This window comes from Buteo buteo, chromosome 11 (assembly GCF_964188355.1).
Source record: "Buteo buteo chromosome 11, bButBut1.hap1.1, whole genome shotgun sequence".
NCBI classification, from domain to species: domain Eukaryota; kingdom Metazoa; phylum Chordata; class Aves; order Accipitriformes; family Accipitridae; genus Buteo; species Buteo buteo.
Window position 1 is genome coordinate 29,671,276 of NC_134181.1, and position 23,121 is coordinate 29,694,396.

Here is a 23,121-nt window from a genome sequence, read left to right on the forward strand (position 1 = left end):
CTTCTCCAATAAATCACTCCCTTTATTTGGAATTGGAATTAAGCAAAAAAAAAAAAAGAATAAACATGTTACCCTTTCCCTTTCCTTGATGCCAGGTGGGTTGGAGCCATGTTTAAATTATCTCTGCTGCATTCAGGCAGATTGTCAACTGTAAATTTTATGGAAAATAGTAGAGCCGATAAATAAACATGCTTCTTTTGTCAGGGATGAATATTACTGCTGCTCCGATTTATAACTCGCATCTCCTCTACATTATAGAGCTTTTGTGAAGGTGCTGTCGCAGCTTCTGTATTATGCTGTTGAGGTGGGTTATTTCCCTCTCATTTAAACAGCAGCATGAACTTTGTGTGTGATTTAATTTGGGAGGAAGGGGAGCCACTTCCCTCTGACCTGCTCTGAGCCCCCCGGCATCATTTGCATCACTGGGGTCATTGCCCAAAACCCCCTGAATTCACCCCAAAGGGCCATCCACTACCTTTGCCTGGGAAAGGATCCCTGGCCCGAGCCGCTCTCCGGCATCGTCTCCTCCGGCATCCTCTCCTCCAGCATCTTCTCCTCCATCGCAGGGACAGGCCTGCTGAGCGCAAAACCCACACGGAATTGGGGGAAATGCGGGGAATTTTGGTGCAGATGCTGTTGCTAAGGCAACGACTGAGTAACCCATCCAGCCCGGGAGGGAGGATGCTGCAGCCTCCGCCAGCGCAGGGCCGGGGAGGCAGGAAAATGCTCCTGGGGATGAGAGATTGCAGAAAATAGATGATTTTTAATGCAGGAAGCCAGAGGAGGGTGGTCAAGGTCACCCCCCCCAGCAGCCCCCAGTCCCATGCTGGGGCCGTGCAAGCTGGCTGCTCCCATCCGGGGATGCTCGGGGCTCGCCCAGGCTGAGTCAAGTGGAAAGATTCACTGCTTTTAAAAATCATCATGGAAATGCTGAGTGTTGCCTACCCTGCCTGCACATTTCGGTGCTCTCCGACGAGTCAGGCTAATGGCATTACAGAGGCAGCCGAGCAGGGCGGCTATTAAATGTCAAGAGCTTTGCACATGAAAATGATGCAGAAAGGATGGTTGGCTTCTCTTTCCAGGGGGAATATAAATTTTATTATTGCATGCCAGTCCCATGTGGTAAAAAAAGTAGCCCGGCATTTAATGAATAAATAAAAATTTAAAAATAAAATAAAATAACCCTTCCGCTTCTGCTTGCGGCTTGGCTGTGCGTGCGGGGAAAGCAGCTGCCGGCAGGACGGTGAATGCTGCTCCTGCATTAGCCAAGATCGAGGCGAAGGCACGGACCCTTGTAAGCCAGGGGTGCACATGTGTGCGTGTGCAGCCAGATGTGCAGCACTCACTTAGGGAGGTAATGATGTCCAATTGCTCCATTTCATTGCAAATCAAAAAAAAAAAAAAAGCAATTGCGGTAAAATAAAGGCATTAAGCTTCAGTGAACCTTAAAGCCATGGGGGGCAGAAAAAAAGAGGTAAGCTGATCCTGCTGGTGCTCAGGGACCTTCCTCTGTCCTTTTGCTATCAGATCTGAAGAGGTTTGGTGGGGGCAGCGATGCCCCCCTGGGCTGTGCGGATGGGGAGATCCCTGGGCAGGGGGTCCCCGTGCTGGCGGCAGCCCCCCCTCCCCGCTCCCCACGGCTCCCCTTCCGCCCCACAACCTGCAGCCCAGGACCCTGAGCGTGTTGGCTGCACGCGATGTCATCTCTTAATTGTTTTATCTTGGAGATTAATTGGCTTTTGGGTTTTAATTACTTCTGAGGGGTGGAAGGGAACACTGCCCCTCCCTCAGACAATGCCTGTCAGAACAAATCACGCCCGGCTTGCGTCTTGATCGCTGCAAACCCAACACTATAAAAGAAAAAAGGGACTTCACGAACTCCAGATAAGAGGGCAATCGGCCAAGAGAAAAGGAATAAATTGCACTGAGCCTGCTCTTGCTCCAGAGCCGAGGAAGGATGGGAGGCAACGGGAATAAAGCCCGCAGTAAATCTCCCCGCTCCCACCACGCACCCGAATAAACCTGTCTTTAAGGACACTATAAAGGTAATAAAACTCCCAAGAACGAGCCACTTTGGTTGCATTGTCAGTACTTTAGATGCAGGAATAACATGAATGTGATTAAAGACTGGGGGAGAGGAGCCGTCCACCAGTCACTCCCATGTCCTGGGGGACATCCAGCCCCTGCTCTGGGACGGGTGGGGGGTGCCGGAGTCCTCGGACAGCCCCACAAATACACGGGAAGGCAGAATAGCAACAAAAACTCTCCTTTAATAGCTGGATTGACCTGAGGATTTGTTCTGACCGAGGTAGGCAGCCCCAGGGGCCGCCAGGAGTGAAGGAGCATGGGGTCAGCTCGATTCCCACTGCCGGGACAGGGCTCACCCACTCTCCTAGAAAACCTCCAGCCATTTGTCAAGGGAATAGTTAAAAACAGGGCAGCTGCTCCCTATAAACACATTCGCCCACCTCCGTGCAAAGAAACGGGGACCGGGAGCCCCCCAGCCCTGGCATCGCTGCCCATGTCCGCTCTGCATGCACGTTAGAAAAATATATTTTATTTAAATTCTCCTTTTTCTCCATGGAGTTCTCTTCTCTCTCTTTGAATATAGATTGAGCGGTGTCTCTAGATTTCAATCTGTGCATGTATTTCTATCAAGATCAAGAGTTAAAAGACAATCATTAAATACCTAATTCTAGAAAAGGCTGCGTACAATATATGGCTTTTGCACCTACATCCAAAGGGGACTTGCGGGCTGGAAGGAGGGGAGGGAGCTCATTTACGGCAAAAGTCAGGACAGGGATGGGCTGGGAGGGTGACGCGGGGCAGGGGGACAGCCGGGGACCGCATGCAGCTCTGCACAAAGCCAGCCTGGTGAACGGCTTCTTCCCGATGCGCACGGAGATCCTTTGGTTTCACTTGCTCTTCAGCAGGCAGCGGGCGAGGGTGTGGGCATCGGGGGGGGACCCATTGTGGGACTGGATTTGGCCAGAGTGACACCAAAAAGCTCAGCCCCAGGATTTGCTCCCTGCTGCCGCGTGGGTTTGATGTGGCTGGGTTGCAGCATGTGGCACCCAAAACTGCTTCTGGGGGGCTGTTCTGGCTCATGAGCTTTTGAAATGACGCACCGACGAGCTTGTGGGTCCCATAAGCTCTTCTGTCCGGGGCCAACGTCCCCCTCTCAAGCATCGCCCACATGCGTGGGGCTGGCTCCCACCCGCAGCCCAGGGCTGAGGTTGCTGCAGCCCCCCGGGGGGGGGTCAGGGGCTCCCCCAGAGCACCAGGGCTGGAGCAGCAACATTGCCCGGTGCTGTGGCTGGGGATGCCAGCTTCGCCCCAGGGACCCCCTGTCCCCAGGCTCAGGGAGGGTCCCTACAGAGCCAAGGGACAGTGCACGGGGGACACACGGCCACCTCATTCGGAGGCATCACTCTCCCCAGCGCAGCCTTCCCGATTTCCGTAACCTCTGACCGGGATCCACAGGAGCATCGCCCATGCGGTGCCAACCCCCCCGGTCTTTCCTCCCTTGGGAAGGCTGATGGGCTCCATCCAGGGATGGGCAGCAGCCTTCCAGGGCTGGCCAAGGAGCCAGGGGAGTTTGGGGATACCCAGCCCAGGGGAGCTCAGCTCCTGTGGCACCGCGGCAGTGTGCTGGCACCGGGAGGGTGCGTCAGGCACGTCATGAGCAATGCAGCGTCCCCTCCAGCCAGCCCGAAGGGACGGACACAAATAACCCATTGCATTGCCAAGGAGGGCTGCAGCAGCCGAAACAGGAGTGGGATGGAGCAGGAACCCTGTGGTGGGAAGGCACCGTGCGTCCCCTCAGTGGTGCCGCCGTGCCCGGGTCCGCATCAGCGTCGGCATCGGCCAAGCAAGCTCAGCGATGGCTGGGGACCATTCGTTGCTCATGCAGGGAGTTGATTAACAGCTAATAGCAGCAGATGGAGAATTAAAAGAAAAGCCACCCACTGGGTGGAAGTAGGCAGAGGCCGGGAAGACCGAGCCTTTCCTTGCCACGCAGGGTCAGGTCCCCCCGCCATCGTCACCATCATCTCGGGTAGTAGTCATCCGGGACCCCCGACAGATTTCGGAGTTTCAGAGCCGTGTCCACCGTTTTGATGTAGCCGCTGATCATCTTCCTCATCTCGGGGGTGTAAGGGTCATACTCCAATTTTCTCAAGCCGGATCGCTTAAAGTTGCCGTCCTTCTGCCCCTCGACGCAGAGCAGCCTGTCCTCGCAGGCGGCGATGCCCAGCAGCCCCACCATTCGCTGCAGCTGGACGAAGAGATCCCGCTTCAGGTCCTCGAAGTGGACCACCAGCACCCTCTTGCCGTAGCGCAGCCAGTCAAGGGTGTGGGTCGCCCACCACGGCGCGTAGTTCGCCACGAACTCCGGCCACTCTGGAAGGAGCAGAGGACACGGTTAGTGGGTGTCCCCCCGCGTCCTCCCACACCCCCTGCATCCCCCATCCCAGGGCTACCGCCTGCACTCCCCGCTGAAATCTTTCAATTCTCACTAATTGATCCTCCCATAAAAATCAGGTGATAAAAGGGATAATGAAACATCAATAATAAACCGCAACTCTCCTGGCAGTGCCATATACATCTATCTCATGATGCATAAAAGCTTTGGGTACCTGCCTCTTCCTTTTGTCCTCCCCCAGAAACCAATGCCTGATTAATAGCTTAACTGTATTTAATTCCCCAAAGAATCATTAAACACAGTATCTGTTTCATTAAACAGATACAGGACAATTCACCTTGTGTAATCATATCACATAAAACTTTGCTTTGGAACTGCTCCAGGGATATCGTAAAATTAATGTCACGGAACCAAACAGGGGTTTCACGGCACCCGCGGCCACCGCAGGCTCCACGCAGGGCTGAGAATGGTGCGGGGGGAAGGAAAATCCCCCCCAGCACCAGCAGCCACAGGTGAGGCTGGGGAGAGGGCACAGCTTTTTTCCAAAATTGCCCCCAAAGTAGCTCCTGGGAGAAGGAAATGGTTTGGAGAGCCGGGCTGCAGGGAGCAAGGGGCTGTCCACAGGGAAAGCTGGGGATGGGAGCCCCATGCCCTGTCTTAATTACTTACCTTTAATCACTTTTTTTTCTTGTCCTCTGGATGATTTATTTAACCATGCACCAGAGCATTAATTGCAAACCTGGCACAAAGGAACTGTCTCCGTGGAGTGTTTGCTGCTGGTGCGAGGGCAGGGTGGGTGCTGATGGTCCCACAGGGACCCCCCGGGCTCCACGGCTGGGCTTCTCTATGGGCTGAGCCCCCACACAAAGTCAGCGAAACTGGGGTCTCCGACCCATTCCTGGTGCTGCACTACAGCTCTCAGCAACCATCCCAGCCCGATTAAAGTCCTCAAGCGATGGAAAATCTCCATCTTTCTGGGCAGGTTGTTCCAATGGTTAATTAAGCTGACAATTAACCCATCAGCTAATTACACCATACATGCTCTGGAAATAATTTGGTGATGTATTTTAATGCGTGTCCAAATCGGACCGTGCTGGGATGGAGGAAAGAGTCCCCCCTGCCTGCCCCCCCCCCTCCCCACAGGGGCACGAGGTGTGGGACAGGGGTGGGGGGGTTGGGACCAGGAAGGCTCAGGATGGTTCCCATGGTGCTGGGGCTCTGTCCTGCATCCCCTGTCCTGGCTGTATCTGCAGTTTGCTGTTGTGCTTTGGGGTGCAGCAGATGGGGATAAAAACTAGCAAGAAGCTCGTAACCCATGACAGCAAGGGTGATGCCAGCCCAGGGACCTGCTCAGGGAGAAAAGCCAACGAGAAAGCAGTGGGACATTTCTTTTCCCTGGTTTTACAGGATGGGGCGGTGGGGAGAGCAGGGCTGGGCCATCTCCGGCACTGCAAGCACATTGTGATAACGAAATCCAGGCACATAACAGCAACAACAGCAAAAGCTCCCCTTAAATAAACTCTGAATTAAGGGTAGCAGATGTTCAATCAAGCTAAATATTTTAACTCTTTCCAATGAAGTCAATTCCACAACAGCAATTTGCAAATTGCTATAATTAACAAGCCTCCACAATATGCCTGTGCATGGGAAAGGTAGTGTCTCCGGAGCAGCTGGGCACACAGAAATAATACTCTGCTGCTGCTAATGTCAATAGGGATGGGCTGGTGGCTGCCACCGCTCCTGCTGCCGGCACCGGCGAGAGGGAGAGCCCAGCAAAGGGGCAGCCGGTTCCCCCCAGCCGGGAACTTTGCAGCCTCTAGCGCTGGGTCCATTCTCCCGCGCCTCCGCCTTGGGGAAGGACAGATAATGGGGGCTTGGAGGAGATCGCCTTCCTCCTGTTAATTAGAAACTCGGGTGCTTGTGAGATCGCACTGGACAGGCAGGACGAGGCAGGCGAGTGACCTGGCAGTGGCGGACAGGACCCATTGCGGGTACTTTTCCTTAGCGAGTTATGGGGCTTTTTTCCGCCCCCCAGTGCTGCCCGTGCCAGGGCTGGGTCTGCCAGGGAGCAGGGCAGGGTGATCCTGCTGGGATCCAGCTTCAGTGGCAGCATGGAGATGCTGCAGCCCCACACCGACATATGTGCCCACCAAGTGATGGATGGAGATGTCTGATGGATCCTGTTATTTTTTTAACCTTTCCTTGCTCTCCACCTGTCCAGCCAAGCGCTCAGGCCAGCTTGTCCTCAAAGAGCTGCTCCAAAGAAGGGGCAGAATTTGGAACCTTGGGCTCCTGCCCACCCAACCCATTTCCTCCCCGCTGGCACCAGGCTGCTGTTAGCCTCGTGTCCCCAGGCAGTGCCACCTCTCTGCTCCTGCCCTTGTGACCCAACACAGCACCAAACAGCCGAGCATCTCCACATCCCCATCCCACCCACGTGGGAACCCTCGGCCATGCCCAGGTGGGTGCTGCATGTTGCGCCGGTTGCAAGCCCAGGAGATGCCCCTCCAACATGGGGACCCCAAAGGGGTGGCACAGCCCAGGCTTCCCCCACAGGGACCACACTCGGGCTCTTTTGGGCTTTAACAACAGCTTTATAGCTCCAGCAGTCAGGCTGGAGCCTGCCCACCCAGGTCCTGCGGGAGCCCACCAGCCTACCTTTGCCCTTCCAGTGGGCGTGAGCCGCGAAACCGATGTGCCCCCCGTATTTGCGGTTGAACTCTGCCATCAGAGCCTTGTAGGGGTTTCGGATGAGCAGGATGGCCGAATCGAAGGATTCGATCTCCTTCTGGCCGCTTTCGTGGGTTTTGATGCAAATCGTCCTCCCGCTTCGCCAGTGGTCTCTCTCGCCCTTGAACCCTGCCAGGACAGAGCAAGCGGGTGCCTGAGAAGCGGCCGGTGCCGATGTTAATAAAAATAATAAAAGCGAGCTGGGGAAAGGGAACGATGGGGGGATATCAGGTTGCAATATACAGTTGGATGAAAGCAGCTGGAGCTTGAAGTAGAATTTGCATCCCTCTCCCAGATGGCAATCATTTATTTGCCCAAGTTATGAGTCATGTAAAATTTATGTATGAGAGGGCGGGTAGCGGGCATGGGGACCGAGCAGGGCTGCCTCCTCCCCAGCCGTGCTTGGCTCTTCTCAGTGAGACAGTCTGCAACAGCCTGATATGGCACAGCCCGGCTTTCCTCCAGGGCAGAACACACTGGCATTAAATAACGGCATACTTCATTAATGTACCTTATGCTTGTATTGGGGGGTCAAGAACGTATTTTTTATAGCTATAATCTCCCTGACCACAGCGTTTAAGCTCTCTCCATAAATTAAGAAGGGTAAAAAAACCCATGCTCATGGGGCTGCAGATAAGCCCAGGGCCACGGTGATGCTATGGGGGGGTCCAGGGAGGGGACCACCATCCCCTGTGCCCCCGCACAGAATATCGGGGCTGAGCCCAGCATCACTCCCAGCCCCTTTGCACCCCCAGCTCCTGCAAAGCACAACCCAAACTACCCGGGAACAACGTGGTGGTGGCAGAGTTGAGCCAAGGGGGGAGATAAGCTGTAAGTAGCTGTATTACATCAATTATAGATGTGTAATTTGCTTTCGGCAGCCATGCTGTGTGACACAGGGACATGATGGCTAATCTGCTAGTTGCTTGGATACCTCCAGGCCCTCTGATGCACTCAGCCTAGAATAAACATGAAACCCATGCTCAGTTGGTTGAGCAAAACATCACCAAGGCTTTCACCCGGTGATGCTCCCCTCCATGGGATGGATGAAGCCGGCTGCACCCTGGGATGGGTGCCACCGCCGGGCGCTGATATAGTCCAGGCTCCATCACTCAGCGCAGAGCATCTCCATCTCTGAAAGGCTGAATGTGGCAAATCTCAAAGAAATGTGCATCGCTGCCTACGGTGTCAGGCAAATGGGGCTTTAGGGGGTACCCTGGGTACAAACCCCAGCTGGCTGCATGGGTACAGACCCCACAAGCTACATGGGTACCCCTGATACAGATCCCAGCTCCACCAGGGCCGAGGAGGGAAGGAGGATTTCCTCTCAAAGCCACAAAAGGAGAAGGAAAAGCAGGAGAAACCTTCAAGGTCTACAAATAAAACTATCGTAAATGGCTATAAAATGGGGGGACTGGTCTTTTCGCTCCCCCTTGCAATATGGTGGGTTACTGGGAGGAGCTGGCTTCTGCCTGAAAAAGCTTCATGCCTGCCTCAAGGGTTTTTTTGGCTTGAAACTTATCCTTGCTGCTTAATTTGGGGTCCCCAAAGCCCACGTGCTATCGGCCCTGGCACCAATACAGTGGGCACAGCGCTGCTGCTTTTCCCCAGAAGGCACATGAGGTGGGAGCAACAGCATCCCTCCTCCGTTAAATATTTACTGGGCAAATATCTGTGTCACCCAGGATGGGAAGATGGATCTCCACCAAATCCTTCAGCCCGAGGAGAGCAGGCAAATGAGATCAGTTCCCTCCTCCATCCCCCCGTAAGCTCATCAGCGCTTTTTCACATGGTGAATATTCATTAATTTGGATGTTGGTGTTCCCCGGGTGCCCTGACACATCATTATTTTTATCTGCAGCTACTCAAGAAGTGCATGGGAACTTTTGTCCTCCAGGATACCGGTGCCTCCAGCACCACCCACTCCCAAATCCTGAAGCTGGAAGGCTGCACAAATCCTTCTCACCCTGCAGCCGTGACTTTCATTTGCTTCTCACTTTATGCATCCTGGGATGAGAGTGCCAAGCCCGCAAACACCAGCTCCTGGAGAAATCTGATCAAAAAACTCCACTGGCCTTTTCTTGGGGCAAAACCCACAGGAATTTCCTTGTTTGCCAGGGTCGCAGCTGCTCCGATTCCTCCTCTAAAAAGTTCCAACCCCCACAGCAGGTTAAAAACCACCAGCGCGATGGAGAAACCCCAGTTCTACCCCAAATCGATCCTTGCTAAGGTTAGTGGGCAGCACAGGGAGGTTATGGGCAGAGCACACACGATGTCAGATCCCTCCGATACCCTTTGGAGCAGCATCGGTGGTACCCAGTTCTGCCCTCCCCTTCGTGCAGACCCAAGGGATGTCACCAGGACCTTTGCCCAGCTCAGCTGGGACCGGTGCACCCCTGGCAGCGACCCACCCCCCCAGTCTCACCTTTGTTGTAGAGAGACCCATCGAAGTAGTAGCTGCCGGTGTAGAAGCCGGTGGCCAACTCGATCAGGTGGCGTGCCCAAGTGTTGCCAGCACCAGGGAAGCTGGCCAGGGCCACCAGCTGCTTGGCACGGGTGGGGAGAAACCTCCTGTCCATGCAGCGGTTGTCTGCAGCGAGAACCAGCCAAGGCACATCAGGGCACGGTAACGTGCTTTTCCTACAGAGATATTCTGCTTCCTTACAGCGTGCTGCTGTCTCTGGGAAGATGCTAGGGCAGGATGCGAGGAGGTGGCCGCTATAGGGAAAGGCACCCTTGCACCCTGCCCAAAGCACATAGGGACACCCCAAAGAGTCCTAAACACCCCAAAAAATTCTAAACATCCCAAAAAGTCCTACGAAGAGGGCAGGAGGTGCTCTGCCATTACCGGCTGCTTGCTGCCTGCGTGATTAGAGGAGAGGGAATAACATGGGTGTATTTGCCAAGCGACGCTCCCGCTTTTTATATCAACAAATGCACAAGCGTTTCCAGCATGGCCTCAAACACCAAAGCAGGGATCGTGTCAAGACTGAGCTGCTCTGAAGCAAAACCACCTAAATTTGGGTTCTCACTTGCTCCATTCAGCCCTTTCCTCTCCCAGTAACATGTTTCCCCTCGCCCTGTACTTCCCTGTCCCGACGGGTCCACCACTGGGACCTGCAGGGCAGTGGGGGACAGGAGCCCTCCCTGTGCAGCCTCCTGGGGACTTTCTGCCTGGTCACAGCTTTTTTCCCCCATATTTTTCCCTGGAGTCTGTCCGCTCCAGCTAGCAAAGCCCCAGCGGGTTCACCAGCTGGCTGCAGGCTCCAGCTCACCGGTACTGCCAGTGACAAGGAGGGACAAGCAGCAGCAAGGAGGGATCCTGCCAGAGGCAGATGGCAAACTGCCCTCTCCTGCAGCTGAATCAGGCAGCTATTAAAGCTGTTTGTTCAGGGGAAGATTGATTTCCCAGGAAATGAAAATAAATGGTAATTTTTAATGAAAGCCAAATAGATGCTGCAAGCTCATGCTCACTTTCTGCCAGTGTCCCTGGGAAGGGCTTGGGAAACTGGTGCCGGTACCCGCGCCCAAGGGGTCCCTGCCTGTCCCCCTGCCCAGCAGCAGGCAGGGTGAGTCCGGTGCCAGCTCACCTTGCACTTGGGTCTGGTAGACGAGGAGATATTCAGCGGTGCCGCAGCTCTCGAACTCCTCACCGGCACATTTCTGGGCGCAGAGCTGCTCGTCCTCGCGCTCGTGCAGAGTGAAGAGCGTAGTGGGGAAGCCGCAGCGGCAGGCGATCCCGGCCAGCGCTGACAGTGGGTACTCCTGCGGGGACGGGTGGAGGGGGGGCAGCCAGCAGCACTGTCCCTGTCCCCCGTAGCAGACCCTTCCTTTGCCCCCCACCCCCTGTCCTCGCTGCCCCAGCCCTGCTGTGCAGCGCAGGGCGGTTTGCAGCATCCTTCCAGCTGGCTGCAGCATCCCTCAAGGCAGTTGCACAAGCAGCTCATTGCAGACACCCAAAACCACCCGAGCCCCAACTTCCCTGGGCACAGCCGAGCTGCCTATTGGCATGGACAGCAATCCATCGGGCGCTGGTGCTCCCGGCAGAGCCGTAGCACGTCATTTATGAGTTTGTCACCCACACCGAGGTTACTAAGAGCCATCAGACAGCCCCATGGCAGCCTCGCCGGCGTTTCCAAGCCCGGAGTTATGAGACCCATTCAGTGGCTGACAGGCAATTTACCACCAGGTTGCGGCAGTGCCAGGTTAATCGAGGGGCTCCCATTATTTACACCTCCCAGCCCCAAGGTCTCGCAGCAGCTATGGGAAAGTGGAGCCAGTGATGGAGCAGCCACTTGTATTTAACTGGTGTGATGGTTTATTCCCCACCATCCCCTGCTGAGGAGGCCATGAAGGGAGGACACAACTGTCCCCAACCTGCTTGTCTTTCTCTTCCTCTGCCTGATAATTTACCTAATTTTAATTAATAAATACTCCGGCAATGCCCCCTGTCAGCCTTTCCCCTGCCTGCTTATAGGCATCGTGCCCCAGGAGCAAACTGCACTGCAGCATCCCTGGACCAGAGCAGGACCCCGTGATACCCCTGCCCAACGCCCCCCGCGGGGACCACTGCCTGCTGGGGGGGCAGAGCCGTGGGGAGCAGACAGGGCAGGCAGCGGGTGCTGCTCCTGTGGGCAGCTGCGGTCCAGCCCCTCCCCACAGCAAAGACACAGTCAATCAATTTGATCCTTTGTAGTTTGGATACACATAATTATGACACTAAAGCAGATTAAAATTTACCCCGTGTGAACCTTTCTGACGATGATTTAGATGATTAAGCTTTTGACATGCACCCCCCCGCCCCAGCCCCCCCCCAGTACCTTCTCGGTGCAGAAGTCCACGCACTTGTCCACCGACATGTTCAGCATGAGCTGGCTGACAGGCAGGGCGACGGAGACGTTGTCCGGCCGGCGGAAGCACCCCCGAAATATCGCACTGCCATCTGCAAGGGAGAGGGACCACAGCGGTGCTGAGAGTGATGCTGGCCCAGGCCCGAGGAGCAGGGGCTGCACCCCAAAAATGATGTCACCGCCACCCTTTGCACCCCAGGCATGGGAGCAGGAGCCTCTGCGTGCCGCGGTGTCCCCATCGCTGTTCCCCATCGCTCGTCTCCAGCCACCCGTCGGCACAGCGGCTGCTTTTTTCCAGCTCTTGTCACCCACCGGCTGTGAAGCCACATTCGCTAACGAGCTTACCTGGCCACTCATGGTGCAAAATCAGAGCAAAAGCCCTGACAGCAAAGTCAGGTTTATTTTTTCGTCCCTATTTTTACCAACTCAGTTGATCCCAGGCTGTATGAGGGATGGAGCCAGCGAGGAGAGCAGGCCTGGTCCCCCCTGGCATTGGTACCCTGAGGGGTCCTGTGCCGGGTCCTCGCCCACCGCTGCACATACTAGGCACCCTTGGCCCTTCTCCAGGGTGATCACTCCACTGGGTGCCTGGTGATGGGAGCCCTGAACGACACCACTCTCTTTCCCATTGGACGAGGAAAGAAAAGCAGCAAATGTGGATAATTATAGTGCTGCCTAATTGTGAGCCAAACGAGCTCTTCTGACAGGGAGCACCCTTGGGTCTTTCTGGAGCTCCCTCACATCCTTCATCCGGCAGCCAGCTCCACCCGCAGCACACATTGAATATGATAATGGTCCTGTTTGGCCATCAGGAAAGATGTCTTCATCCAAAGTCCCCCAAAATGCCCTGAATTCCCAGTGAGGTCCTTGGGGCTCCCCATTCCACCCAGCCCCGGCCAGCAGCCATCCCCTAGGGGGATCCCTACAGTTTTGCAGGAGCAAAACTGCCCCAGCCACAGACCTGAACCACTTTCAAACCCCCTCTCCTGAGCTGTGACCCAGCTTACAGAGCATGGGGATGCCGGGGCTCGCCCCCACCGGCACCACGAGGGGTTCCCTCATTTCGGGTCCAAGGCGGGAGCCGCATTCACGCTGCCGACTTACATCTCCTGGCAGACTCCTGGGCCAGCTCCAGGCGGTAGATGGAGAGGCGGTTGACCCCGCCGCAGATGTTGCTTCTCTCTCCCTTGCACTCCATGTTGCACTCAGATTCGCTGGCGTTCGATGCCTGGACCTTGTGCCCGCAGTAGCACTCGGCACCGAATTCCAGCCCTGCGTAGAGGTAGCCCCTGGGGAGAGGGAGACGGAGGGGCTCAGCATGTCCCCAGGCATCCCTCCAGCTCTGTGGGGTTTTGCAGAAGCATCCCTGCTGCAGCCAGCTCCCACGCAGTGCTGGAAGCAGCACTGCATCCCAAGGATGCATTGTTGGACTAGGAGATCATTGTAGGTACTTTCCAACTAAAAATATTCTATTCTATTCTATTCTATTCTATTCTATTCTATTCTATTCAAGGGAAAGGTCTCCATGGGCCACAGAGATCATAAAGCAGGAGACAGCGACATTTCTTACAGGCAGGGAGGATGTAATGGGTGGTGGTGGGGCAGGAGTAAGTGACGGGGACTTTGCTGGGCTTCAAAGCAGGAGAGCTGTGCTGCTCGGTACAGATTGGATTTGAAAGGGGGAAGGGTTCCAGCACAGGCTGGTGCTTGCCAAGTGCCAGCGGAGCTGGAAACCTGCTCCAGAGGGGCAGTGCCAAACCGGTAAGACCCACCATGGGGCTGCCGGTGCTGCGGGGAGGGGCTCTGTTGTGGAGCAGCCCTGCATCAGCACCATCGAGGATGCGCTGCAGCACTCGCTTCGGCTCATGGCATGCGTCCGTCACGGTGAGCATCCTGCTGAGGTTGATGAGCCCTATGCAGGGGACGTGCCACTGTCCCAATGATCAGCGATGGCCCTTGGCAGCAATGTCCCCAGGTGTTGTGGGATGCTGCGCAGACGGGCTTCGGCTCCGGGGGAGTTTGGAGGCAGCAAACTGCCTGCAATGCCACCTGCTCTGCTGGCGCAGACCACATTTAGGGCACATCCTTCATGTAATGTTGGGAAAGGAGAAAACTTTGGCAGCAAGGAATCCACATGTCTCCCCAGCTGCTCACGGACACCCTTCGACAGCTCGGAAGATCTGGGGAGGGTGTTTTGGTGGGGATGGCATTTTGGTGGGGCCAGCCCTGCATGGATGGAAGTGCTCAAAGCTCCTCCAGCAGCAAATTGGAGCCCTTACATCCCACTGCCCCATACGAGGATGGAGCCCATCATCCTGCCCACCCTTTTTCGGGGGGGGAGGAAACTGGGGTCCTCGAAAACACCAGTGAATTAAAAAAAAAAAAATCAAAATAAGTAAATCTAAAGAAAAAAGAAGGAAGGCGGGAGGAAGGGGAGGAGAGCAGCCAGAGCAGGGAAATGTGACAACAGAGAAACGCTGGCGGTGTGCGGGAATTGATGAAGATGCGGTGCCCATCTCCCGCCCTACCGTTCGGCACAGTTGTCCTGGCAACGGAAGACTGTCATCTTCTTGTAGTCAAAGAAGGACACGCCACGCAGCGTTCGCCGGCGAGTGTTGTCCACGTAGCAGCCAATGTATCTTGCTAGGGGGAGGGTAGAGGAGAAGGGGGTAAGAACCAGCCGAGGCTGAGCCCACCATTTCCCACCCCCCTCTTTTAATTTTTCCCTAAATAGGGATGTGCAGCAATGCACCCTGTTCGTTTGCTTTAGAAACACGTGCTCTGGGTACAACATGCCCCTGCAAATGCTGCAAGGAAAGGTAGGTAAAGCCCAGAAACACCTTCTACGGATTGAAAGGTTGCTGTGTCTCTGCTCTGAGGCTTCTCCTTTCTGTCCTCTTCCTTTCCACTGGCCTTAAAACTGAGCAAAGCAGCTCCAGAAAGAGATGGTGGTAAAATAACCCATCCCCTTCACTCTGCCCTGCCAGGAACACAGGGGTGGGCAGAATGGAGAAATATGGTTTAAAACAATTTTTCCTCAGCCAGCAGCTCATTTTCCCCAGTACCAGACATCAATGTGGAGGATATTTGCCCAGCACTAACAAAGGCTGATGCCTGTGCTGAGAGCAAATGAAGATGCTGGTAGACAGGGAATAGAGCTGAATAAATAGTTACGATGAAATCATTTATTTGACAAATGTAGCCTTTCCCAATAATCTGAAAACAAACAGCCATCTCCTTGCCTCTATGCCTGTTGCGACACTCTGTGTTGGCTGTGGGCTCTTGTTAGGGGCAAGCCAGTCCACGAGCCATTCCTGGGCAGCCCTGTACTGCCAGCACCCACCCTGTCCTCACTCAATCTCCTTGTTAGGTGCCCTCATTAGTGCTCTCATTAGTGCCCTCACTAGTGCCCTGCTTCTGCTCCCATCTGAGCATTTGCCGTGGGGAAGATGTATTGCCACCGATGCAGGGGTGCAGCGCTGGTGCAGGGATGCTCAGCATCCTTGCTGCCACTGCTGCCCGAGGAGGACAGGGGTTTTGGAAGCCAGTGGGATTAGCCACCCAGCAATCAGCTAAAAAGGTGTCCATTAACATGTTCTGGCAGAGGACATGCAGGTTGGCCACCCAGGGAGAGGGCAGGGTGGCCCTGGGGAACAGTGGCCGGGTCTTACCAGCCCAGGGGCAATGGCAGAGCTGGCTTGGAATCCCATACCAGTCTGGTTCACCTCACTCCCTGTTTCAGGTACACATCCTCGATGAATATAATGGCAATCTTGCTTTTTATTATCCTGAAATATCTGCTCCACTCTCAGACCGCCTTCTGCAGGATGCTGGCACGGGGCAGCCCTGTCCTGGAGAAATCCTGGAGCCCATGTGGTGGCCACTGGCCTCTGACTTTGAGCTGCTGCTGCAGAGTCCCAACGTGGGGCCACAAAAGGAGAGGCTCCTGAGGCTCCTGTCCATTCAGGGCCGCCGGACCCCAAGCTGAGGATTTGTTTTTCACAACACCAAACACCCCTCCAGCTGTGCCACCGAGGGCTCTGGCCCCAGCACCCCAGCCAAGGGGCTTTGGGAAAGCACTGGGATATCTGGCAGCACAGGACTGGGCAGGAGCAGAGGTGAGGGCTCACCTGCTCTGGTCAAGAGTGAAGCCATGGCTCTAGGCAAGCAAGGTGCATCTTCCCACACATGATAACCACCCCGTGTCTCTCCTTCCATCTCCGTGGCTCCATCACACACCAAATTATCCCTCTGATAGAGCATCTCCACATGTGCCCCTCCAATACCAAACCACACTATGGGATAACACTTCTCACCTCCTGCTTGCATTTTGCATCTGTTGGGGGGGTCCCTGAACCAACTCCATGTGTACACCCCACCGGTGGCACGCCCCACGCATATACTCCCCCCCCACACACCACCCCCCGACATGGCGCTGCAAACCGGCTTCCCCAAGCCAGCCTGGAGGAAGATGGAGGAGAAAGATTGAGAGAAATGTGCCTGATAACTTTAATCACCAAAAAGCCATAACTCAATTGCTCCCAATTACTCTCAGCGTAACGTGGCATTTCCGCAGTGCTGAGCAGGTTTCAGGAGGTCAGCTCATTTTGGTCGTGACAGATCTAACCGGAGCAGGATTACTCCAGTCATTTGTACAGAGCCGGCGACTGCTGCGCATTACCTTTGATCCATTGCTCTTGACGTATACGTGCTGCAATTTATTAGGAAAGCAACTGGAATAATTAGGGAGATACGAGGACAATAAGTGAAGGAGGAGCGAGCAGGGGAGATGCTGAAAGGTGCGTGGTCGGGTTAGGCAGAGCTTGCCAGAGGGTGCTGAGCACCAAGAGGGGGACCTGCCCTGCCATGCAGCTCTCATGGGGCCAAGAGGAATTTTGGAACACGTTGGAAACACATGTGTGAACAGACATACAGATACAGCCAATAGTCATTAAAGTCCCCAAATGTCTCACTCTTCAGGAGCTAGGCTGGCCACTGGGGCTGTTGGCATTGCAAATTCATGATTAACATCTTAGTGTAAAGCTTAATGTAAAGCTTGGTCTCCCAGAGAGCACCGCAGCTCTTGGCCGTGGTGCAGCACATGCGCACAAACCGCTTCAGCGCTGGGGTCCCTGTTGGGTGCGGGCAGGGGGTGCAAGCGGGGACCCCCTGGGCGATGCACCCGTGCTCAGGGCCAGCTGGTGACCCTGCTTGGTGGGGAAACAAGTTGTAGCCCTGCAACGCTGCCCCAACTCGTGGGGTGCACTCAGGGCTGCTGCCCTGCCCCGGCAGCAATCACTTTGGGTCACTGATGACCCCCCCCTGGGGAGCATCGCAGCAAATCCCCAGCCACGTTCTCCAGAGGGTTCCATGGGGACCCAGCTCTCGTGCCAGGAGTTGGTCTGTCGGGGGGCAACACCTCTGTCTGTCCATCCTCCCTCTCTGCTCGAGTAGCCCCAGCCCCTCGCCGGGCTCTCCCAGCACCCACCACCACCGTCTAGCAAGCTAAATGCAGAACAGAAGTGTTTTCACAGGGCTGTTCTGCAGGGTGATGCTTGAAACAAATATATCTGCCCTTGATTTTCCAGCTGGTTGATCAAAAGCCTCACGCAGGGCACTGAGCCCTCCCAGCTCCCCCCCACGCTCCCTCTGCCGCCGTCTCTGGCTTCCGCACAGCACTGTCAGCTCACCAGCGATGGGCTGGGGGCTCTCCCCAGCTGTATGAATACAAGTCCGGCATGCGAGAAGGGAAATGCATGTCAGCATGGAGGGAAAGAACGGGTGGATATTGGTGGCAGCAGCTTCAGGAAGGGTGGCTCGTGCTAATCAACCCTGGGGCAACTGCGCTGGTGTCAGAAGGTATAGGGACGTCTTCGGCTGCATGCCTGGGGTGACCAGTCCCCCTTTTTTCATGGCATTGCTTGTTCATGTGTCACGGGGGAGCCCAGCCCCAGCTGGGAATGGCTGGAGACATCCAGCAAGGGACCGGAGATGGATGTGGCAGAGAGGAAGCGATGCTGGGCATTGCCAGGCTGGGGCTGGGGCTTGCTCCCCTCTCCGGCTTCACCATCCACAAATGTCCCCGGATTTGAGGCAGGATGCAGGATGGAGCCCCTTCACACGGGGATGCAGATGAGCTGAAGCTGTGTTCTCTGGCAGATGGGGCTGCCCTCGACCCGCGCCTTGGCCTGGCCCTGGGGCTTCACCAGCGCAGCAGGAGAGGGAGGAGGAGGAAGAGGAGGAGGAGGGAGGCACAGCACCAGAGCTGCATGTCACGCTAGCTAAACCACAGCTGATTTTAGGACCAGTATTCCCTCTGGAACAATTTCACGTGGCAGAGCTTCCACAGCTGCCTTCTTAAGCTGTCCCCTGCTTAATTACCACCACCGTTAAAATCTGCCTGCTCCTGCCAGACGGCCCAGGGAAGCGGCAGGCACTTCAGAGAGGAGCAGGGGAGTGAGGTGGGTGCTCAGTGCCCATCCCCTGAGGCTCCGCCAGCCCCACATGCAAGTTGGGCACACTGGGCTCGGGGGATTTCTCAAGCTGGAGAATTTCTCCGCAGTATCATGCTCAGGAGTTGCCGAGATGCTCGTGTGGTGGCATTGCATCCCCTCCAGCTGCCGGGTCTGTGCTGGCTCCCATTAACTGCTGCCCACGCCGAGACTTCCCGTGTGAGATTACAAAGGGGAAAGATGATATTCCCAGGCCACCTACGAGCAGCTAAAGCCAGCGATGCCTGAGCCCAGCATTCCCTTCCTTGTCCCTCGCAGCCCCCGCCATGGCTGGGCATGGGGAGGCGGCAGCACCGGCGGAGGTTAATCGCGGTGGACATGTTGCATATGGCCAGGGACAGGAGCGCTGCTTGGGGTTTTTATGGTGACTGACAGCTTGGGCTCACGAACCATCTGGTGAGGATTCGCTAAACGTCAATTCGCATTAATGGAGCAATGCAGTCGCACGCGCCTCGGAAACGCTCCCGGAGACCCCTCTGTGCAGGGGCATGATGGGGAAACCCCCTTTCATCTCATTTTAGCATGAGAACATCCCTTAAGCACCACAAGCCATTTTTCTTCCTGCTTCCAAGCCTGGACCGTGCATCTTGCCCACAGTGAACATGAGCACAGACCTGCTGCAGGGCTGCTGGCCGAGGAGGAGCCCCCCCTGCCCTGGGAACAGCCTGCCTTAGGGGGGACCAAGCCTGGCTCAGCACGGTGACTCCTTTGAAACCCTCAATTTACCACGGGGCTGGGGACTCCTGCTTCTCTCTGAGCCACACAGTCCCTGATCTACCGGGGTCCGGTAGATGCGGCTCCCATCCTGGGATGCCTGGGGAATCGCATGTGCCAAGCCCCATGGCACAGCTCCTGAGCAAGCCCAGCTTTGGGGCACAGGGTTGCTTAAGCAAAGCAGCCTTCACAGGCTCCGGGGCTCCTCATGGGCATGCTTCCCCCCCACCCAGATTTCACCCATGCTGGGGGTCAGGAGAGGGGAGCGAGCAACGACAGGCAGAGAAGAGCCCAGCAGCATCCCAACACCTCTCCAGCAGTTCCCGCTCCCGATTCCCTTCCGACTTTCCTCGACCAGCTGATGCTGCAGCTCCTGCCCTGAATGCCGAGGCATCCAGCATGCCGCTGCTGCAGCTGCACAGCACTGGAGCAAGAAGCTGGATTGCTCCTTCTCGCCAGCCCACTTTATTAACGACAAGAAATCGTAACGGCTTCCACAGCAGCTGAAGGCGCAAGATGCTCCTTCACTGTGGGGGCTGCAGAGCTGGCAGAGAGGGGACGCGGGGTGTCTTTGGGTGAGGTTTGCTGGCACTGGGTACTCGTGGGTGCCAGTGAGGGAGGCGACAAGCTGAATAACCACTGGGATGCAAAAGCCCTGATGGGCAGCTCTCAGCCACCCAAATTCAGAGAGACCATGCGACTCTGCATACAGCTGCCTTCAGGATAAATAGTTGCCATTTTAAAAATCAATGAGAACTACTACATTCGCTTATCCTTGTTCATTAATAACAGTCCCACTTGACAATACACCACGAACCCCAGGCAGCAGCCAGGCTGCTTGAAAGGCGAAACCCCAGCCCTGCCTGCACCCGTGTCTGCCTGCACTTCAGTGCCTGCAAGGCAATCGCAGCCAGCCCCTGCCTGAACACTCCAGCAATGCAAACAACAGGCCACAAACCTGGTTTTTGTGTTCATTGGGGCTAACAGAATTAAAACTGAATTTGGGCAGTGGCACAACCAAAGGATGGGATGAAGATGGGGTGCAGCCTCTCCCCACCGGCACTTCCAAAAGCACCTGTCCCAGCAAGGTGTGCCTCGGAGCTTGGTGATGCACAAGTGGGAAAAGTGCAAATGGAAAAAGGAAAATGGATTATTGGCACTTGTGGAGGGAGGAAGGAGGGGAAGAAGGGAGGAGAAGAACTTTCTAGGAACATCCTCTGGACCAGTGGACTCCAAAGTGGGGTGCTGTGCCCCAGGGGACACGCAGGACAGTCCTCTGGGGCGTGGGAAGAAAATCTTAGTGCTTGGGTAGCACATGCATATGGTTTGTAAATAAATAAATACACATTCAATGGGGGTGTGTGCTCAGAAATTTGTTCCTGGTGGGGGTACACAACCAAACCAGCTCGGAGACCACTGCCCCGGTGCACAAGGCTTTCCCTGGGAGACGCCAAAAGGAGGGACCCCTGCCTGGACACGCGTGTCCCCAGCCCTTACCTCTGTCCTCCTCCTTCTCGCGGCCGCTCCTGCCCCTGAGTGCCTGGCTCCGGGTGCTGCCGTAGTCTCCGGCTTTGGCCCTCTCTGCCGGTTCCTTGGAGGTGCTTTTGAACCAGGGTCCGTGTCGCCGTCCCCCCTCCGGCATCATCGCCGCCGCCTTGAAACCACGGCTCAGCTGCATCACCCCCAGGTAGGGCAGCCCTGGCCCCTCGCCGGCCCCAGGGCTGCGCTGGCTCCCCGTCACCGTGGGCTCCCCGGCAAAGCCGGAGTGCAGGAAAACCAAGCTGCCGGCCGCCAGGTAGAGAGCCAGCAGCGTGAAGAAACGCACGGGTTTTCGCCGAAAGTACCGCTGGAGTTTTACCAGTAATTTGGCCATAGCGTCTTCATCCCTTCCCCGGCAGCCGGCGCCGCAGGGGAGCTGCTCTCCGGCCCCAGGGATGCTCTGGGGGGGGGGGGGGTGCCCCCCCCCCCGGGCTGGAGGTGGTTCCCAGGGATGTACCAGGGAAGAAGATGGGTGCCCCAAAAGCACAGCAGGGGCTGCAGGGTGAGGCCGTGCAAAGCTATTGCCTGACCCTAAAAAGTCCGGGAAGGCTGGGGAAGGCAGCGGGGGTGGATTTTGAGGCTCCCCCACCGCTCACGGGAGGTTTCTCCAGCGCTGGCTGTCACCGCCGTCCCCGGTTTATTCTCCTCCCGGCAAAGCCCCCCGGCCGTGCCCCCGAGACTCGGCTGATGGAGGGATCATGTTAAGGAAATCGAGGGTTTGAAGGTGATTTGAAAGCCGATCAGCTGACGCAGCTCTTCTCACTCGCCTTTCCGCTCGGCGGCACCGGCTCTCGCAAGCATCTCTCTAATGGAAACAGCACCGTCGCCCTTTCAGACAAAGAATGGAAAGTCCCTGGACGCGTCTCGGGGCCTGAAATGCTGACTGGGACCCTTTGTCTAACGAAGCGCCATTCATCTCACTCCCAGGGCAAGAAATCTCCACCTGCAAGTCAAAGAGAAAGGCACACTTAGGAAAGCATCCCAGGATGCGGAGAGGATCGCAGTCCCCAGGGCAGTTCAACCTCCCCCCCCGCGTCCTGGCACAAGGATGCGGGACAGGTGGGAGATGTCAGCGCAGCGGGAGCGATGCTGGCTGCCGGCAGCCCAGGGTTGGGGACAGGGGGACGGAGATGCGGGCATGAGTCCCGACTCCAGAGCCCACACGTCTCTGCCTCGTCATGCAGGAGAGGTGCTACAGCATGGCTCTGGGACACGTGGAGGATTTCTGATTTCACCTGATTTCACCCACAAGAGGATGAGCTGTGCACGCACACACGCATGCACACACCCACGCATTCGCGCATGCACACGCACGCACACTCATGCACACGCGTTTCACCCCTCGAACTGAACGTCTCCATGCACCAGCCGGCCCCAAGCGAAGCCCCCAGCAAGCAAGTGCCTGCCCTGGGAGCTGGGTGGGCAGTGGGACAGGACGCCCCACGGGAACATGACGTCCCCAGCGTGGCTCTCCCACATAGCCCTGTGGCTGCATTTCAGCCCATCATGCCCCCAGTGAGGCTTTTGCAGATGTTGAGGCCAGGGCATCCTCCAATTCCTCATTCTCCAGCTGACCATCCCCGTCTACGCTCCGCCAGCCGGGATCGACATGGTGCTGCCCCGGGAACACCATGGTCGGGGCTACCCAGGGCCATCCCTGGTGGCTCTTGGCACTGGGAGAGCAGCTGAGCCTGGGGAAGGGACAGTCCGTTGCAGCCCCCCCCAGGGGCTTTTTGCTTGGGGGGATTTCTCTCCTCCAAACCCCCCAGCTATGGAGGATTCACGCCAGCCCTGCCCGGGACAACGCCACGCTGAGTTACATGGTGGGGCTGGCTTCACGGTGGGAAATGCCACCGCCACCATACCCTGCCAGCACATGGGTTGTGTGGGGACGGCCCCACGCCTGGGGTGTGCTGCCTGTCACAGACTCATCTTATTTTAGGAAAGGAGACAAAAATAAATGGAAAGACAAAGTGCCATTAGTTTAATGGCCTCTGTGTTTCTGCCATCTGTCTTCAGTTGATTAAATAAAAAATATTGGTGGAACATATGGCATGAATTATACATAAATATTTTAATTTGGGTTCCCAGAGTGGTTATTCAAATACCTCTGGCTCTGTTGGCTGAACTTTTATGGAGCTCAGGGCTGGGCAGGCTGCGTGGGGCAGATCCCTGGTGGGGCACGAGCCCCTCAGGCTCCCCCAAACTGCCCCCTCCCCAGCCATGCCTGGGGCTAACACAGTCTGAGTAAAGGCTGAGTAAACTCGGAGTAGGAGCCAAGCAAGGACACTGTTTGCTATTTGGGCTTTTGCCTCTGCAGGCACTTTTGTGGCAGGATGGAGGCACAGGCAGC

At 56.1% G+C, this 23,121-nt stretch overlaps 1 protein-coding gene across 2 annotated transcripts; it reads right to left on the reverse strand.

The window, feature by feature from the left end:
• Positions 1–4,048: 4,048 nt before the first annotated feature.
• WSCD2 (WSC domain containing 2) lies at positions 4,049–21,111 on the reverse strand. Of its 2 annotated transcripts, XM_075039602.1 has the most exons (9): positions 20,727–21,102; positions 14,756–14,767; positions 14,532–14,646; positions 13,108–13,292; positions 11,974–12,095; positions 10,744–10,918; positions 9,579–9,743; positions 7,082–7,282; positions 4,049–4,401 (listed from the first exon to the last, which is right to left on the reverse strand). In XM_075039602.1, the coding sequence occupies exons 1-9, from the start codon at positions 21,100–21,102 to the stop codon at positions 4,049–4,051; spliced, it is 1,704 nt and encodes a 567-aa protein (XP_074895703.1). The 2 variants fall into 2 exon arrangements, with proteins under 2 accessions (XP_074895703.1, XP_074895704.1); XM_075039603.1 differs by lacking the exon at positions 14,756–14,767 and having other exon boundaries at positions 20,727–21,111.
• Between the last annotated feature and the right edge of the window lie 2,010 nt (positions 21,112–23,121).

Excerpts from the sequence above, each read along its gene's own strand:
- WSCD2 (XM_075039602.1), bottom strand. The coding sequence starts at position 21,102 with ATGGCCAAATTACTGGTAAAACTCCAGCGGTACTTTCGGCGAAAACCC. Across the intron at positions 12,096-13,107 it reads CCAGGAGTCTGCCAGGAGAT|ATGGCAGTGCGATATTTCGG; the intron begins GTAAGTCGGCAG and ends TCTCCCTTGCAG. Across the intron at positions 4,402-7,081 it reads CGCCCACTGGAAGGGCAAAG|AGTGGCCGGAGTTCGTGGCG; the intron begins GTAGGCTGGTGG and ends TGCTCCTTCCAG.